This window comes from Podarcis muralis, chromosome 1 (assembly GCF_964188315.1).
Source record: "Podarcis muralis chromosome 1, rPodMur119.hap1.1, whole genome shotgun sequence".
NCBI lineage: Eukaryota > Metazoa > Chordata > Lepidosauria > Squamata > Lacertidae > Podarcis > Podarcis muralis.
Window position 1 is genome coordinate 14,984,158 of NC_135655.1, and position 18,681 is coordinate 15,002,838.

Below are 18,681 nucleotides of genomic sequence, written 5' to 3' on the forward strand. Positions count from 1 at the left end.
GGTATAAATAAAAATTATTATTATTATCTGATTCAGAGCCTGCGATGACATGATCTGAAACGCATTCCTTTGTGACCTTGCTATCCTACCTTTGCAGAAAGACCAGCAGCTCTTCCAAAACCAGCGTTGACATTTGCTTGCCAAGCTCTGCGGAAATGCCTTCAGCTTCTTTCTGTTTGTTGTGGATAATCTAAACACACACACACACACAAAATTCCAAGAGTCACTACTGCAGCTCCTACTTTAATATCTGGCAATCCATAGTTAAGAACATAAGAACAGTGGTGGGCTGGAGTCCAAAGATTCCACAGATTTGCAGCGCTGGGAGGGACCCTGAGGGTCATCTAGTCTAACCCCCTTCAATGCAGGAATCTTTTTGCCCAACATGGGGCTCAAACCCATGAACCTGAGATTGAGAGCCACATGCTCTACAGACAGAGGCATGGATGGACCAGTGGCAGCTTCCCTTCCTGTGGTTTCATGCAACATGTGTTCAGCTGCTCTGATTCTATGATCATTCTTTATTTATTAAATTTGTATACAGCGTGTTCTCCTTAATAGAGAGCACGTGTTGTGGTGGGGTCTAGCAAGCCACCCCACTGTTGCTGGGCAGATCTGTTTGGATGGCCACAGGCTATGATTGGGTACTTGTGTTTCTGGGGAGATTTCGATGTTACCAATTTGTGGGTTGGGCTCAAAGGTTTTTAAATATCAGGCACACAGCTTTGGGCTTTCTCTTTTGCTGCGTGCACCGGATCACCCGCCCACCCTCCCTGAACTGGGGATTTTGCTCTTGACCTTGCTATGCCTGTCATGGGCTCACCTGCTTTTGGGGCAGGGGCCTGGTAGGAGTTTTGTCCATTTGGCTGATTGGCGGGAGCCATTTGGTTTTTGCCTACTGCATAGCAAATCGTCACAACTTGTAAGGTTTGCGGTTAGGCACTGGTTAAAAAATTGGTTGGTGGAGGGGTAAGTGCCTACCCCTCCAATGCTGGTGCTGCAAGGGAATTCCGTTAAAGGAATTAAGTACTTAACCCGAGGTACCACTGTATTTCTCTCTCTGTGTATTTCATATATATCACACACCCACACCCACACCCGTATGACATATTTTATTACCTGGATGGCATCTATATGAAGTTCACTGTGATAGTGACCAGCTAGTTTTGGTGGCTCGTTTCCCTCTGCCCACTTCTTGACTTCCAGCTGCAGACAGTTAGCCAGGGAGCGTTTAGCAGCATCCTTTATAAGGAAAGAAGAAAACACCAAAACACAGATTAGCAGCAGTGTTCACGTTTCAGTTACTCTGTCACCAATCGCAGGGCCAATCAAAAGTGTCTGAAGGGTCTTAAGGTCTAGGATTCAACTTTAAGTTGGCCATATGCAAAAAAGGGCGGGACTCCTACACATTTAGTTGCATAGCAAGGGACATTTCAGCACAAGTAGCTTCTAAAGGTAAAGGTACCCCTGCCTGTACGGGCCAGTCTTGCCAGACTCTGGGGTTGTGCGCCCATCTCACTCAAGAGGCCGGGGGCCAGCGCTGTCCGCAGACACTTCCGGGTCACGTGGCCAGCGTGACAAGCTGCATCTGGCGAGCCAGCGCAGTACACGGAACGCCGTTTACCTTCCCGCTAGAAAGCGGTCCCTATTTATCTACTTGCACCCTGGGGTGCTTTCGAACTGCTAGGTTGGCAGGCGCTGGGACCGAGCAGCGGGAGTGCACCCCGCCGTGGGGATTCAAACCGCCGACCTTTTGATCGGCAAGCCCTAGGCGCTGAGGCTTTTACCCACAGCGCCACCCGCGTCCCATACAAGTAGCTTCTACACAACTATTAAAGGGCCAGGAACCCTGTCCTCCTCTTCACCCGTTCATCTGTCCCCTTTGGGAGGGAATGAGATTTGCCGCCATGAGCTGTTTCAGCTGTCTTTTGTTTGTCTGCTCACATGGAACGCTGTTTGTGATTGTATAATTATCATTTAATGTTCGGAATACTGATTTTAGAGTGTTGTTATTTCCTGTTTTATTGTGTGTTTCCCTAGCCTGGAACTATATATGGTGAAGGGCAGATTATAAACCCCATTTTAAAAAATTCTCCAAACAATAACCACAAATTCTCACATAGAAAGGTGGCATTTGTATGCAGGTGTATTTTGATGCATTGAATAGAATGGAAGTTTATGAGTTATGGTGGAGGGGAGAGCACATGTACAAATTCAACACTTTGTTTGTTTTGTTGCTATTTTGTTAATGTTGTTAATATTGTTTTATAGATATGAATTGTAGGGGAACAGTTAGGATCACCCCAAAAACCCTAAAACTGTTCGTGAATCCCCCCCCAACCAGGCCTCAAAACTGTCCAGAATTCCTTTTGTCTTCTAAAAATCCAAAACAGCTTTTCTCTGCTCTCCTGCTCTATCACAAGATGCTGTGCATAGGCAAAATGTTACTTTTAAAAGCAAATGAATAGCCTCTGTCAATGCCAAGAATACTCAGGCCTGAGAAACGAATCTTATCACATTCAGTTGCAACATCTTTGGACATGCTGAACCGCTCTCATTCCCCCTTTCCTGGGAAGAGTCCAAAATAGTCCCAAGACAGCTTTCTGTTCATGCTCAGAGGAACTCGAGGCAGGACTCCTGGGAAAAGGAGGAGAAAGGAGGAGGGAACTGGAAAGGGGTATATATGCTTGTGCACATGACTGTGAACTTCGTGCATGCTTTTTGTGAACTATCACACTTGCTTCTTCTACCAGTTCATGGATGGTAGAAATAAAAGCCTTTTCTCCGAAACTATTCTGTTGACTCCCACTTCCCTTTCCCAGGCGCAGTATTTTTCCCACCCGAGGGCAAAGCCTCATAAGGCTACATAAATCATTTTCTCAGCAGCTAAGCATCAGAAACATTTCACTTGCTGTAACTAAAAAGATTGCAACAAGGTAGAGAACAGAGCCCATTGTCTTCTCAGGCCTTTCTCAGAACCACATTGCAACTTGCTTTCTGTCCGGGAACCATGCCAGAACAAGAGATTGAAACATATCTGAACACACTGAAACCCCCTCACCCCCTTTCCTGCCAAGAGTCCACAATAGTCCCAAGACAGCTTTCTGTACATGCTCAGGAACCTCAACATGGGGCAGGACTCCTGAGGGAGGAGAAAGGAGGAGGGAACTGGAAAGGGATATATATGCTTGTGCACATGACTGTGAACTTCGTGCATGCTTTTTGTGACTTATCACACTTGCTCCTTCTACCAGTTCATGGATGGTAGAAATAAAAGCCTGTTCTCTGAAACTATTCCTTGAGTGTCTGTTGACTCCCACTTCCCTTTCCCAGGCGCAATATTTTTCCCACCCGAGGGCAAAGCCTCATAAGGCTACAGAATGCTGTTGTACTTTGTGTATCCTATAATATGATTTTTGGTGTAACTGTGATGTTTAGCTTTTTTAGTTGTTTTGTTAATAGTGTTACATAGATGGTAAAATAAAACATTTGGGATTTGGGATTGTTTTACTGATGATTTGTTGAGTATTCCATACGATTTATGCTATTTTTATATTTTGTTTGTAAGCTGCTTTGGAACAAAAAGTGGCATAGAAAAAGAAGAAGAATAAAAAAGAATCCCTGCTTCCACAACCACTAACAAAAATAGAACATGGATAGTTGGTAAAAAGAAGAAAGAGAGAGAGATTTGCTTCAAATTAAGCTTCTGTGTGCTTGGGAGAATGTTTGCAAGGCATTTTGCAAAATGGTCCATTTCACAATTATTCCCCCCCCCCCCAAACACATACTTTCATTTCACATACAAGATGACGATGATGATGATGATAAATTTTATTTATACCCCGCTCTCCCTGGCCAGAGCCGGGCTCAGGGCAGCTAACACCATTAAAATTACAGTCAAAACATAATAGGGAAAAAAACACCAATTTAAAATACAGGTTAATATGCAATTTAAAATGCAGCCTAATTTAAAAGTAGCCCATAGATCAAAACCATAAGGGGAGGGAAACATAAGGGTCAGACTGAGTCCAAACCAAAGGCCAGGCGGAACAGCTCTGTCTTGCAGGCCCTGCGGAAAGATGTCAAGTCCCGCAGGGCCCTGGTCTCTTGTGACAGAGCGTTCCACCAAGTCGGGGCCAGTACTGAAAAGGCCCTGGCCCTAGTTGAGACCAATCTAACCACCTTGCAACCTGGGACCTCCAAAATGTTGTCATTTGTGGACCTTAAGGGCATACCAGGAGAGGCGGTCCCGTAGGAACGTGGGTCCTAGGCAGTCACATTATTTTAGCGCAGGGAATCTGAGCCTGCCCTGAGCACCAGCTATGGTTGGACTCGAGCTCACATCAGCGGACAATTGTGCCTGCCTTGCACGAGGCCTGGCCAACTCCTGTATTGCATGACACACCCTCTTACTTTGGGATCTCCTATTACAACACAATAAGGGCCACAATAAACATAGCAGAAAGTGAAAAGGCGCTCTTATTTGCTCAAACACAAATTGGGTGGACTACAAAAACCGTTTTGTAACAGTGCCTGGACAGAGTATGAATAAAAAACAAACAGGCCTCTTACCACTTCGTTAGTCAGGTACGCAGCTTCAAACTGTTTGATCTGCCTGAGCGGCAAAAGGCTTCCGAGATGGGCTTGGTCTAAGTCTTTCACTAAAATGGGGTGGTTTCTGATTTCACTGAAATGACAAAAGAAGATCATATTCACATCCCTTGCAGTTCATGGCAGCTGCTTATACTGATTCCCAAAGAACAACAGATGTGAACGCAGACTTGACTGCATAGCCACAGAATACTTGGCTCCAATGTGAAGCCGGTCTACGTTGTATAGCCAGTGTTTTTACATTTCTGACTTGTTCACAGCCTTGAGCAAACAGTTGATCCAGCAAATTCTTTATTGGGGACTCAAGCACAGTACTTTGCATGAGTCACTGAAACAGTGGTGGAGAAAGGATTTTAAAGGACTCGTTAAGAGAGCTGAATGGAACTGCTTTTCAACACACAAGAAATCCCAAAGGGAATTGGAGTTCGGGTGAAGTACAGTGGTACCTCGGGTTACAGACGCTTCAGGTTACAGATGCTTTAGGTTACAGACTCTGCTAGCCCAGAAATAGTACCTCGGGTTAAGAACTTTACTTCAGGATGAGAACAGAAATAGCGCAGCCGCAGCGGGAGGCCCCATTAGCTAAAGTGGTACCTCAGTTTAAGAACAGTTTCAGGTTAAGAACGGACCTCCGGAACGAATTAAGTTCTTAACCCGAGGTACCACTGTAGTCATAAGGACATAAGAAGAGCCTTCAAGGGCCCATCTAGTCCAGCATCCTGTTCTCACAGTGGCCAACTAGATGCCTGTGGGAAACAGGGCCTGCCACCCTGAAGCCAAATCTCAGGGGCATGTGAGATCCCCAAAAGTGCCCCATGAAAAGACCCCAGTGATCAAGGTGGAACACAAGGAATCAGGCAGCCTGTAAGGAACTTTGGGTCCAGGTTATATAGGGCTTTGCGAATTAACACAAGGATTTCGAACCTGACCTGGTGGCAATTGGGTTACCAGAAATATTTGAAATGTTTAGCCATAACCCCATCTTGCTGCAAACCGTTGCTTAATGATTCCCATTAGAATCAAAATGGGTGTCATATATATATATACATACTGTATTTTTCCGTGTATAAGACAATATTCCCCCCCCCATTTTTTCAAGTATAAAATTGGGGGGTCGTCTTATACACGGATAGTGCATATGGGGGATTTCTTTATTTGGAGTCCCAAAAAATAGGGGGCATGTTATACGCGGTGGCGTGTTATACAAGGAAAAAGACGGTATATATTTTGTCATCACCATCAAAAGCATCCGAATATGCAGCAGCAGAACATGCCACTGTCAATTGAGCCCTATCTCCCCATTCTGATCAACGGAAGAAAGGAGACTGTTTCATATACTAGATCAGACTATGCACAGGAAGATATTCTGCTCTGTTCCTGTTCGCCCGGGCTCAGCCTCTCCTGCACTGTACACCGCTGCCCCCCCCCCGAAACATGCCTACATTTCATTGGATGCCTGGATTGTTGAAATTCTGCTTCTGCAGTTCCTTAACCTTCAGAACCAGCATTTTTTAAGGGCGTGGGACAAAAGCCTGCCATGGGGAAAAGGCGGCCTGAAAGCCCTAGTAAACATGCGAAACATGTTTTCGAATCCCATCCCTCAATTCCATTTTCTGCAGTGTTCCTTCAGCATTAAAGGATGTGAGGTGAGCACAATCAAGCAACTTTCCATCTCTTTTATTGGTTCCAGGAACATAGGAAGCTGCCATTTACTGAGTCAGACCATTGGGGCACCTGGCTCAGTTCTGTCTACGTTGACTGACAGAGCCTCTCCAGGATTTCTGACAGGGCACATTCCCAGCCCTGCCTGGAGAGGTTGGGGAGGTCAAAGCAGAGGCTTTTGTATGCAAAGCAGATGCTCTGAGCCACAGCCTAGTCAACAGCACAACTCATTTTGAGTGCGGAGTGTAAAGGGGAAGGTCCAGAATAGCTCGGGAGTAGAGCACACTCTTCGCATGCAAAAGGTAAAGGTAAAGGTAAAGGGACCCCTGACCATTAGGTCCAGTCGTGGCCGACTTTGGGGTTGTGGCACTCATCTCGCTTTACTGGCCGAGGGAGCCGGCGTACAGCTTCCAGGTCATGTGGCCAGCATGACTAAGCCGCTTCTGGAGAACCAGAGCAGCGCACGAAAACACTGTTTACCTTCCCGCTGGAGCGGTACCTATTTATCTACAGTGGTGCCTCGCAAGACGAAATTAATTTGTTCCGCAAGTTTTGTCGTCTTGCGATTTTTCCGTCTTGCGAAGCACGGTTTCCCATAGGAATGCATTGAAAATCAATTAATGCGTTCCTATGGAAACCGACTTCAGACCAGGTCCGGGGACAGTCTGTCCCCCGACCTCTTCTGAAGGCTGGGGGGGGGGGGGACCAAGGGCTTTTCTTCCCACCCCCAGCATTTTAAAAAACCCCAGGACAGCGGGGGACTTCTCCGCTGTCCGGGGCGATCTTAAAATGCTGGCGGGCGGGAGCGAAGCCTCCGCTGTCGCCCGCCAGCATTTTAAAAAGCCCCGGGACAGCGGGGGACTTCTCCGCTGTCCGGGGCGATCTTAAAATGCTGGCGGGCGGGAGTGAAGCCTCCGCTGTCGCCCGCCAGCATTTTAAAAAGCCCCGGGACAGCGGGGGACTTCTCCGCTGTCCGGGGCGATCTTAAAATGCTGGCGGGCGGGAGCGAAGCCTCCGCTGTCGCCCGCCAGCATTTTAAAAAGCCCCGGGACAGCGGGGGACTTCTCCGCTGTCCGGGGCGATCTTAAAATGCTGGCGGGCGGGAGCGAAGCCTCCGCTGCCGCCCGCCAGCATTTTAAAAAGCCCCGGGACAGCGGGGGACTTCTCCGCTGTCCCGGGGCGATTTAAAAGCCCCCAGGAAGGCAGGCAGGGCAGGCGGGGTGCGAAAGTCTTTGCTCCCCCCCGCCTGCCTTCAAAAGCCGTCCAGGACAGCGGAGAAACACGCTGCGTTTCTCCGCTCTCCCGGGAAGGCAGGCAGGGGGGAGCAAAGTCTTTGCTCCCCCCGCCTGCCTTCAAAAGCCGTCCGGGATAGCGGAGAAATGAAGGCTGGCGGCGGGAGGAGGTCTCTCCGCCCGCCGCCAGCCTTTGGAGGAGGTCCGAGGACAGTGGGGAAGACGCGCTGCGCTTCCCCGCTGTCCCAGAGATTTCCCTATGGGCTTTCGTCTTGCGAAGGAAGCCCATAGGGAAATTCGTTTTGCGAAGCGCCTCCAAAACGGAAAACCCTTTTGTCTAGCGGGTTTTCCATCTTGCGAGGCGTTCGTCTTGCGGGGCACCACTGTACTTGCACTTTGACGTGCTTTCAAACTGCTAGGTTGGCAGGAGCAGGGAGCGAGCAATGGGAGCTCACCCCATCGCAGGGATTTGAACTGTTGACCTTCTGATCGGCAAGTCCTAGGCTCTGTGGTTTAACCCACAGCGCCACCTGCGTCCCTATGCAAAAGGTAGACCTGAGTAAGATCTCTGTCTGAAACCCTGAGAGCAACTGACAGTTAGATGCACTAATGGGCTGACTCTTTATGAACCAGCTGTTTGTTTGATGCAGAATTTGGGTGGTAGATGTTGAGATGTGGGAAAGAAGAAACGGTTCAGCCAGTGAACAGAGAGGCACACTGTCTGCTTTTGGGCTGGCCAGACTTGCAGCGTTACCCAGACGCAGGGCAAAACTGCTACTTACTTTGGATAGATATTCTGCACCCAGGTGAGGAGGAGGTAAGTGTCCTTCCTGCCCAGTTCGAACTGAGCAACCATCTCGAGCTGAGCTGAGAAGCACTTGTGGTAGAACTGTGCATAGGTGCTGCACACTTGGAAGTCCTCCGGGTAATGGCCCTTGATATATTTCACCACAGTGATCAGGTCATCTTTCATAGCCTTCCCCATGTGCAGGAAGCTGTGGGCGGTTGTCGAGAGGCCCTCGTTGCTGTCAAACGGAGGCTCTTTCATTCTGTCGGTTACGGACTCCTGGACTGTACTCCTCCACTCGTCCTTCCATCTTCTGGGCCGGCAATGCGCAGCTTTCCCAGATGCCTTTTCTTCCAACGTGTATCTCCTGTCCTCCTCTACCTGTTCTGCTACTGTCCTCACTGCATCCCTCAGGAGTTCTGGCTCAGCCTTTGCGATACTAACAGACAAACGTATGATCCTGAGGACCTCTTGCTTCAAAAGTCCAAACAGGTCTTCAATTTCACTCTGATGGTCCACATGGTCCTCTTTGCGCTTGCTGCCAGAGTCACTGCTGCAGTCCCTCTCCATGGCCAGGAGATGTTGGCTGGCATCGAAGAATCTTTGATCTTTAATCAGCTCCCTGATTTGGTCAGCTGGCAAAACAAAAGGAAAAACAACTTGGTACCCAATAACATGGAGATTCAAATTTCATTTGTCCATGCATTTAACTTACATCCTGCAGTAATAATAATAATAATAATAATAATAATAATAATAATAATAATAATAATATTTATTTATACCCCGCCCTCCCCAGCCAAGGCTGGGCTCAGGGCGGCTAACAAGCAATAATAAAAACAAGTTGAATGAATACAACTTAAAAACAAAATTAAAATACAACATTAAAATATTGAAACATTAAAATATTAAAATGCAGCCTCATCACAGGAGGTGAAAAGAAAAAGGAAGAGGGGGAGGGAATCAAATTGGCTCCAAGCCAAAGGCCAGGCGGAACAACTCTGTCTTACAGGCCCTGCGGAAAGAAATCAGATCCTGCAGGGCCCTGGTCTCATGAGGCAGAGCGTTCCACCAGGCCGGAACCAGTGTTGAAAAGGCCCTGGCTCTGGTTGAAGCCAATCTGACTTCCTTAGGGCCCGGGACCACTAGGGTGTTGCTATTTATGGACCTTGAGGCTCTCCGTGGGGCATACCGGGAGTACGAGGGTCCTAGGCTGTAGATGTATGCACAGCTCATAATTTGAGAGTAGAAACGATAGATGTCTTGTCCCTGTTTCCAGCAATTTATATTATTGTTTCCAGCAACTGGTAGCCAGAGAGAATGTGATCTTGCCAGGACTCTTCCTCTGCCAAGGGAGTCTTCAGACATTACAATGAGCTCAAGACAGTGAACGTGGGGCTGTCATGCCCGACTTGGGGTGGGTGTTTGAGTTCCTGCCTTAGCATACACCAGAGTTTCCCCAACTTGGGTCTCCAGATGTTTGGGGACTACAGCTCCCATCATCCCTGACCACTGGTCCTGCTAGCTAGGGGTGATGGGGGTTGTAGTCCAAAAACAGCTGGAGGCCCAAGTTTGGGAAACCCTGGTGTACACTGAGGATGTGTACACATCACTAGCTTAAAACACAGCGAAGTCGATGCTGCTGCAGCATTTCAGATCACTTCTGCTTATCATTATGATGTTCAGTGTGGCTGGATGCATTTACAAGTTGCCAACTCTTTGTCCACACCAGTTGGCAGATAGAGGGCATGGATGGCTTCATATGCCTTAAGTTTTCATATGGGATAGAAGCTGATTTTAGGGTGGAATGCATCAAAACACACTATTTCTCAAGAAACTGCACGACAGAGGCGGCTTGTGACTCATGTCATGATCACATGCCTTCACAAACCAGCAGTGGGAGTGCCCTGGGTATATATACAGGAAAGCAAGGAGTCTCACTGATCGCAGAAGAATTGATGCTTTTGAATTAGGGGGCTGGAGGAGACTCTTGAGAGTTCCATGGACTGCAAGAATATCAAACCTCTCCATTCTTAAGGAAATCAGCCCTGAGTGCTCACTGGAAGGACAGGTCCTGAAGCTGAGGCTCCAAAACTTTGGCCACCTCATGAGAAGAGAAGACTCCCTGGAAAAGACCCTGATGTTGGGAAAGATAGAGGGCACAAGGAGAAGGGGACGACAGAGGACGAGATGGTTGGACAGTGTTCTCGAAGCTACCAGCATGAGTCTGACCAAACTGCGGGAGGCAGTGGAAGACAGGAGTGCCTGGCGTGCTCTGGTCCATGGGGTCACAAAGAGTCGGACACGACTAAACAACAGCAACAAGGAGTCTCACAGTTTTCCAAGTGCCTTCAGAGCAGAATTGGTAGTGCCATTCTCTTATGTTTCTGAAAGCCTGGCATCATAGAGAGCCCTCGCTATTCTCCAGGCCTCGGAGAAGGGAAAAGTCTCTCTTTGTGCTCTCCCGGAGCAAAAGTGGTGTTCGCCACTGGCGAGCACATTTGTGGTTCCTTGCTTATTTCTGTAAAGCACTTAAAAACGCTAACTGTGGCAGGCTGCAAGATCTCGGAGGAGGTGTTCACATAAACCCCTAAACTGCTTCCTGCCTCTAGCTTCAACACCTGGAGCTGTGGGTCCTAATGAGTCCTCACTCCCCTTGAGTCTATGATTCCCTGCAATTAGAAAATGAGCAAAGCAAGCAAAGGGTTGAGCTGGAAGATTTCCCCTGATGTGCTAGCTTTCTTTTTGCCATGCACGGGCTCTATTGCCCTCTCCTTTTGCATTTTTAGTTCAGTGACACAGGAAGGATCAATACTCTTGATACCCAGGGATGGAGGGATCAGCCCATGCCAAGTTCACATGTGTTCATTCATAACTCTGTTCTATCCTCTTTCCGCATCAATCTTAGGTTTAAAAAAAAAATGCAGACAAATCTATATTTAAATATGTATATAGGTACATGCTTTTTTAAAATAAGTACATGCTTTTGAATGCGTTTTCTTTATTATATGAGAAAACATTTTTATAAAACATTTTGGCTCCCAGTACGTTTCCGAGCACAATTCAAAGTGCTGGTGTTGACTTTTAAAGCCCTAAACGGCCTTGGCCCAGTATACCTGAAGGAGCGTCTCCACCCCCATCGTTCTGCCCGGACTCTGAGGTCCAGCGCCGAGGGCCTTCTGGCGGTTCCCTCATTGGGAGAAGCAAAGCTACAGGGAACCAGGCAGAGGGCCTTTTCGGTAGTGGCGCCCGCCCTGTGGAACGCCCTCCCATCAGATGTCAAAACGATAAACAACTACCTGACATTCAGAAGACATCTTAAGGCAGCCCGGTTCAGGGAAGTTTTTAATGTATGATATTTTAGTGTTTTTTGGTTTCTATGGCTGGGGTGGCTGGGGAAACCCAGCCAGATGGGCGGGGTACAAATAATAAATTATTATTATTATTATTATTATTATTATTATTTTCTCTGAGTATGCATTTCTAAATGTATTTTATACATTTGGAAACATATGTAAAAGGGCACCGTTGAGCCCCTGAGCACCATGTTGGAAGCCCCTGCTCTAAGAGACCAATAAATTTGGTCAGAAGAGAATCTTAATTGATGGACAAATTTATGTTGGGGGCAGGTGGTCCTTCGGGGTGGTCATACTGTACCTGTAACTGCTTTCCTTTCCTTTTCATTTGGAGGGTCCTTCTCTGCTCTTAAGGGTTTTATTCTGTTTTCCCCAAGTGCAAAGTACTTCAGACCATAAATGAGTCCCCTCTTCATTTCCTTCTTTTTCTTCTTGTTATTTTGCTCAGGACTACAATGGCATGTGGCATTGTTTTTCGAAGGCAATCCTTGACTTTCACTTTTCACCTTGTCCTTCGGCGGAGCTTCTTCTGTCGAGGATTCGATCGACGTGGAGTCAAATTCTGATTCGGAAGACGTTGAAGGCTTGGTAGCCTCACTTTGGACCTTAGATTTTGAATCCTCGGCTTTTACAGGACCGCTAGAGAATATGGTGAACATTTTCATTCCCATCATCTTCTAAGCCTGCAAATGACAATTAAGAAGTTGTCAGGTTGAAGGATTTGCATTCAAGAAGCCAAAAAGGAAAACCACCCAATGGTCAAAGGTTAGACAGAGGAAGAAGAGTTCAGTGACCAGCTCCTGTGTTTAACAAAACAGTGAAAAAAGCTGATACTTATTTAAATATTTAGTAGCACAACAGCACTTTTAGTGGACACCGTGTCATTTGCGACACATACAAGTTCACTTATCTGAGTGATGTTCTCATACCCTCCAAGTGTCCCTATTTTCCAGGGACAGTCCCGGATTTATAGAAGCCGTCGAAGTTTCTGATTTTATCCTGGAATGTCCTGTTTTTCCTTAAGATGTCCCTATTTTCATCCAAGAGATGCTGGAGGGTATGGAGTTATGCAACCCCCAAGCTAAGGAGATAAGTCGCTATACAACCTTTAGCAGACATCTGAAGGGAATTTTTAATGTTTAATGGTTTGTTATGTTTTCAGATGGGACGCGGGTGGCGCTGTGGGTTAAACCACAGAGCCTAGGGCTTGCTGATCAGAAGGTTGGTGGTTTGAATCCCTGTGACGGGGTTTAACCCACAGCGAATTAAGTTCTTAACCAGAGGTACCACTGTATATAGATGTAAATTTAGAAGTAATTACTATCATGGAAATAGGAACACATCTTACCATATTGGAGAAGAGTGTGGCCAACTGAGCTGTGGACGTGCCCAGTCTGGTACCCAACTCCAAAGCCCATCTGCTCTCCCTCCCCACGATTCTTTATCTTTAAACCGCACATGGACCAGGCGGCCCTTCAGATAGAGAGGACTGTGAAGTGTGAGATAAGGCTACCCTTTCCACTTGAGTTTTTTGTGCAAAATACTTTTGGGTCTGCCAGTGGAATGGACACCATTATTAGCAGAATGGGTTTCCCCTTCTCTGCAGTTCCCTTGACCCCTAAAAAAAACATGCTCTGGAACACTTTGAGAGTGGGGGGCTGAATGTGGGGGGGGGGGGAAGGAAGGGAAAGTCCATCTGTGCAATGATGATGCCCATAATCTCCCCCACACTAATTCATGGAAAAATCACAGTGAGCACCAACTGATTTCATTGGTCCCAATGGAACATTTGTCACTGACTTCAGCCGAGTTTGTTTTTCTTTCTTTCTTTTACTCTTTTGAGATTTTCCAGTGAAGTGGAAAAAGTGTTCAATTACTTGAAGAAGAAGAAGAAGAAATGATTCAGGGACATGTGAGTGACAGCAGCCTTGCCACTGGAACGGTCACATGGCATAGTTTCTGGAATAATGTGTTTTAAACAGGCAAACTCTCTTGCTTATTTTAGTGGTGACACGGAAGCTAGACAGGCGTCTCAAGGGAGGGATACATCTTTGATGCAGCACTAATTATATTTCGGAAACAATGGCTGTATAATTTTCCAAGTTTATGTTGCCCAAGAAGGATAGCGGAAACCATGCAATTCTCCCTTTGTTAAACTGCACTCCAGAATTCCTTTTTTTTTAAAAAAACTTTAAAAAAGTTTCACATGATATTTATTATTACTTGGTAGAATCACAGAATAATATGATTGTAGAGTTGGAAGGGACCCTGAGGATCATCTAGCTGAACCCCCTTCAATGCAGGAATCTCAGTGTTTTTTAGTAGAGGATTATGCACGGGGACCTTGTAAAGCAGGGTGAGTTGGCTTGAAAACTTTAAATCAAGGCAATTCAAAACAGCAATTTATTTTTTTAAAAACCATCATGAAAAAAAGGGGGGGGGGAGCAGATTTGAACAATTGATTATTATCAAGTTCCCCCAATGGCACACCGTCTATTTCCTAGACAACGATGCATGTAAGCATGTCTATGGACAACTAAATACACCACCTGCTGCTTGATTAAACTTCATGTTTATATTAGAGGATTACTGTATGTACAGGGTGAGTTAGTTTAAAAATCTTTGCATTGCCTTGATGAAGAGAAGAGTTTGGATTTGATATCCCGCTTTATCACTACCCGAAGGAGTCTCAAAACGGCTAACATTCTCCTTTCCCTTCCTCCCCCACAACAAACACTCTGTGAGGTGAGTGAGGCTGAGAGACTTCAGAGAAGTGTGACTAGCCTAAGGTCACCCAGCAGCCACATGTGGAGGAGCGGGGATGCGAATCCGGTTCACCAGATTACGAGTCTACCACTCTTAACCACTACACCACACTGATTTAAAGTTTGCAAACACATCATTATAAAAAAGGAAGGGAGCAGTTGATTTGAATCAGAATAAAATCAGGTTTCCCAATGATACACTGCAGATTTCCTAAATAATGGTCCATGCTAAGTGTACAATTAAATTTATTTATTATCATTATCCCATGTGTCGACTGCTCTTCCTCCCAAAGGAGCCCAGCATGGCATCTGTTATGATATGTTAACAGTATACAGTATACTCTTTCCAGTGCTGCTTCTTTCAGTTTCGTTTTCCGTTTTCCCATAAATCATGTTTCAATCCCACCACTGCTCCCATTCCAAAACCTTTGCTCATGCGAGTCATCTGTTTTGGATTAGGGACAACTTATTTGATTACAGACGGAACTTTTCTGAGGCAAACAGCTGGTGGCATTTACTTTCCTAAACTGAAAAGGAAATGCCTTTTGCTTATACAATTGCAGATTTAAAATAATCCAGACTGCAATACAGTTTTATTCAGTTCCTTGGAAGTGAGATGCATTGAACTCACTTACTTCTGAGCATATAATATGTATTGGATTGCACACTAAAGAGTTTAAAAAGTAGGAGCACACACAGTGGCGTAGCGTGGGTTGTCAGCACCCGGGGCAAGGCAAGTAATATGCGCCCCCTAACCCGTGGATTTGCGCCCCCTAACCTGTGGATTTGCCCTAACCCCAGATGTTGCGCCCGGTGCGCCCGGCCCCCCCTGCACCCCCCACGCTACGCCACTGAGCACACATAATCACCCAGTTGGACACCGCAAATCTAGGGGGTCATGTAGTCAAACTCCTTGTTTAGTGTGAGACTCTTGCAACCACAGACTCCCTGCTCAGAGAAGGAACCTTGTAACTACTGAATCCCAGACAGACAGCCATCCAGAATTCCCTCCCCCCCATATGATTGCTTCTATAGAAGTCCCTCATCCTGCTCTCACAGTGGCTAACCAGTTGACAGTAGGAAATCCACAAGCAGGACATGAGTGCGATAAAGCACTTTTGATTTCCAAGTCATGAAATGAATGCACCATTTACATAAGAGCTTTTTAGGAACAGGAAAGGCACTATACTGTGCTTGACTCTTATTACTTTGTTTAGGTTGCCGGATTAGTAAATCCAAACCTATTAACAGCGTCTTCTTTTGGGTGCTTTGCATTTATTTTAGCAAGGCGTCAGAGGCTCCTGAGACCTGGCCATGTATTGAGAGAAGCATGCCAGCCCACTCTCTTCTCCTGTGAGCAAACTGGATTTAAAGGGTGCAACTTTTTCTTTCTCAGTAACCTTTCCTTCTCAACAAGTGCAAAACAACGACTCCCAAGGTCTTTTCGTCGGGTTTGCTTGGAAGAGCTGAGGCAGATTGTGTTTTTTAAAGCCTGTGCAATAGCAGAAACTCCCTGTTGTTGAGTCACTTTCCTGATAAGCTTAAACTGCTCTTCGCTTACACTAAATAAAGTAATGCAAACATAAAACATTGGCCAGGTCTGCTTGTGAGTAAGTATGCTTAGGATCACGGAGACTACAGAATTCCACATTCAACATTGCAGTCACACGATCCACACACAGAGCATGCGAGAGGACATGTGCTTGTCCGTGTCACGTGTGAAAGAGGTACAGTATTTGACATTAGTGTAAACTAGCGTCAACCGTGTGAGACAAGCTCAAAGACTGCATGGAAACCTCTCTGTGCCCTTGTCTATTCTGTGCAATTCTGAGTTGAGCAGGAGTTCCAATTTGGATCACAGAATCATAGTATTGTAGAGCTGCAAGGGACCACGGGGGTCATCTCGTCCAAGCCCCCCTGCAATGGAGGGAGCTTTGACCCTGAGATCACGAGTCTCATGCTCTGCTGACTTGAGTTACAGTCTAACCCAAAAATGCTAGTCAATGGATCTCAAAATTTAGGTCCCACCAGAGTCCCATAATCAGGAGCTGTATGCCAGATCCAGATGCATCAACATCTGGTTTACAGGGTGCAATAGTTACACCATAGGTAGGAAACCTGTGTCCTGCTTGATGTAACTGGACTACAACTCCCACCATCCCCCACTGACCATGCTGGTTGGGGCTGATGGGTGTTCAGCATCAAGAGGGTCACAGGTCCTCTGCCCCAAGCTGCCCAAGTCACACATACAAAGCAGCATCTAGCTGTGCTGGAGGAGACTCTTGAGAGTCCCATGGACTGCAAGAAGATCAAACCTCTCCATTCTGAAGGAAATCAGCCCTGAGTGCCCTGAGTGGAAGGACAGATCGTGAAGCTGAGGCTCCAATACTTTGGCTACCTCATGAGAAGAGAAGACTCCCTGGAAAAGACCCTGATGTTGGGAAAGATGGAGGGCACAAGGAGAAGGGGACGACAGAGGACGAGATGGTTGGACAGTGTTCTCGAAGCTACCAGCATGAGTTTGACCAAACTGCGGGAGGCAGTGGAAGACAGGAGTGCCTGGCGTGCTCTGGTCCAGGGGGTCACAAAGAGTTGGACACGAGGACACGACTAAACAACAACAACAACAACAAAGCTGTGACAATCACTGCCTACAGTTGCAAGTCTAAGCTCACTTACCTGGGAGTAAGCCCCACTGAATTCAGTGGGCTTTACTTCTGAGTAGACACGGTTAGGCTTCCACAGCAAACCACCACATACCTTGCCAAACCCAGCCCTGCCCGGCTTAACTTAATTTTCACACATTGTTGCTGCAACGAAGTGACACAACACTCGGAAGCGTCTGAACACACCAGCCACCCTCTTCCCTCTTCCGGGAGCTCCAGGGGTAAATTTTGGATGAGGCTGTGAAGGCTGCAGTTAGAAGGGCATCAGTTCATCGGGGGGCATCAGCCAGAGGGGCGAAAAATAACAAGTCCTGGCTGGACTCACTTGGAGAGTTTGTTGTTGCACAAGACCAACCGGAGAGCTCGGTTTACAGCAAGCTCCCGGGCTCCCAGCAGAGCGCAAGGCAGGCGGATCAAGAGGGGAAGAGGGGCTGGCGACCCCCTTAAGGCGGTCTGAGATCAGCCACGTGGAGGGAGAGAAGGACCCAGCCCTGAGATCAGGAGTTGGGGAGCGGGGCAAGAAGGACTTACAGCGGATACTGGTTGACTTTGGATCGGGGATGACGGGATGGTTCCTCTTCCTCTCTCTCTGTCCCTCTCCCTGGGCTGGCTGCAGCGCGGTTTCTAATTTTCTAGAGAGCACCCAGGTTTATAAAGCAGGGAGGAGGAGGAAGAGGAGGGGAAAGGCGAAGTTACCACGCCCGCCACCTTCCCCCGCTCCCGCGTGGGCGCCTTTGGAAACTCTAACTTGCATCAGGTTAGGTGGTTAGAGATGCGCAAGGAAATTCCAGAACGCGGGATTTCCTACTCTGGAGCGCAAAGAGAGAAGTCAAGGCAGAGCAAGAAAATGACCAGGACTTGTTCTCTCCTCAGTGGCAGCAAAAAGCCTGGGGTCGGCATTGCAGGAGGTCTGCGCCAAATGATTTTCAGAGCGAGGGATTTATTTGGGGGAAAAGCCAGGAAGAGGAGACACGACGGAAGTTTATAAAAAAAAAAAATCATGCGTGGCAGGATGGAGAGAGCGGGCAGGGAACAGCTTTGGTCCCTCTCTGGTTGCTCTCAGTGAAGCTGAATGCTGGGAGATTCAGGGCAGATAACAGAAAGGCGTAGCCAAGGTGGGTGGGGTGGGGGGGGGAGAGCAGCTGCCCCCCAAAATCAAGTAAATAAATAAAAATACTTAACTCTCTGACCAATCGCTTCTCAGGTAGCTTGATTTTGTCGCAACCCCCTAACATAAATCCTGGCTACGCCCAGGAACTTTGTTGTTGTTATTTAGTTGTTTAGTCGTGTCCGACTCTTCGTGACCCCCTGGACCAGAGCATGCCAGGCACTCCTGTCTTCCACTGCCTCCCGCAGTTTGGTCAGACTCATGCTGGTAGCTTCGAGAACACCATCCAACCATCTCGTCCTCTGTCGTCCCCTTCTCCTTGTCCCAACATCAGGGTCTTTTCCAGGGAGTCTTCTCTTCTCATGAGGTAGCCAAAGTACTGGAGCCTCCGCTTCAGGATCTGTCCTTCCAGTGAGCACTCAGGGCTGATTTCCTTCAGAATGGAGAGGTTTGATCTTCTTGCAGCCCACAGGACTCTCAAGAGTCTCCTCCAG

At 47.2% G+C, this 18,681-nt stretch overlaps 1 protein-coding gene across 3 annotated transcripts in view; it reads right to left on the reverse strand.

Moving 5' to 3' along the window:
* Nucleotides 1–17,741, reverse strand: part of TNFAIP2 (TNF alpha induced protein 2) — a 30,635-nt gene extending 12,894 nt beyond the window's left edge. Inside the window, exons 1-6 of one of the 3 annotated variants that reach the window (XM_028703983.2) lie at nucleotides 17,611–17,741; nucleotides 11,950–12,331; nucleotides 8,288–8,927; nucleotides 4,573–4,687; nucleotides 1,120–1,242; nucleotides 90–190 (exon numbers count right to left, since the gene is read on the reverse strand). In XM_028703983.2, the coding sequence (XP_028559816.2) occupies nucleotides 90–190; nucleotides 1,120–1,242; nucleotides 4,573–4,687; nucleotides 8,288–8,927; nucleotides 11,950–12,322 (1,352 nt within the window). In that variant the 5' untranslated portion in view covers nucleotides 12,323–12,331; nucleotides 17,611–17,741. Of the gene's footprint in view, nucleotides 1–89; nucleotides 191–1,119; nucleotides 1,243–4,572; nucleotides 4,688–8,287; nucleotides 8,928–11,949; nucleotides 12,332–17,092; nucleotides 17,375–17,404; nucleotides 17,505–17,610 lie in introns of those variants that run through there. The other 2 variants (XM_077923858.1, XM_077923853.1) reach the window with 2 other exon arrangements.
* Nucleotides 17,742–18,681: the final 940 nt, after the last annotated feature.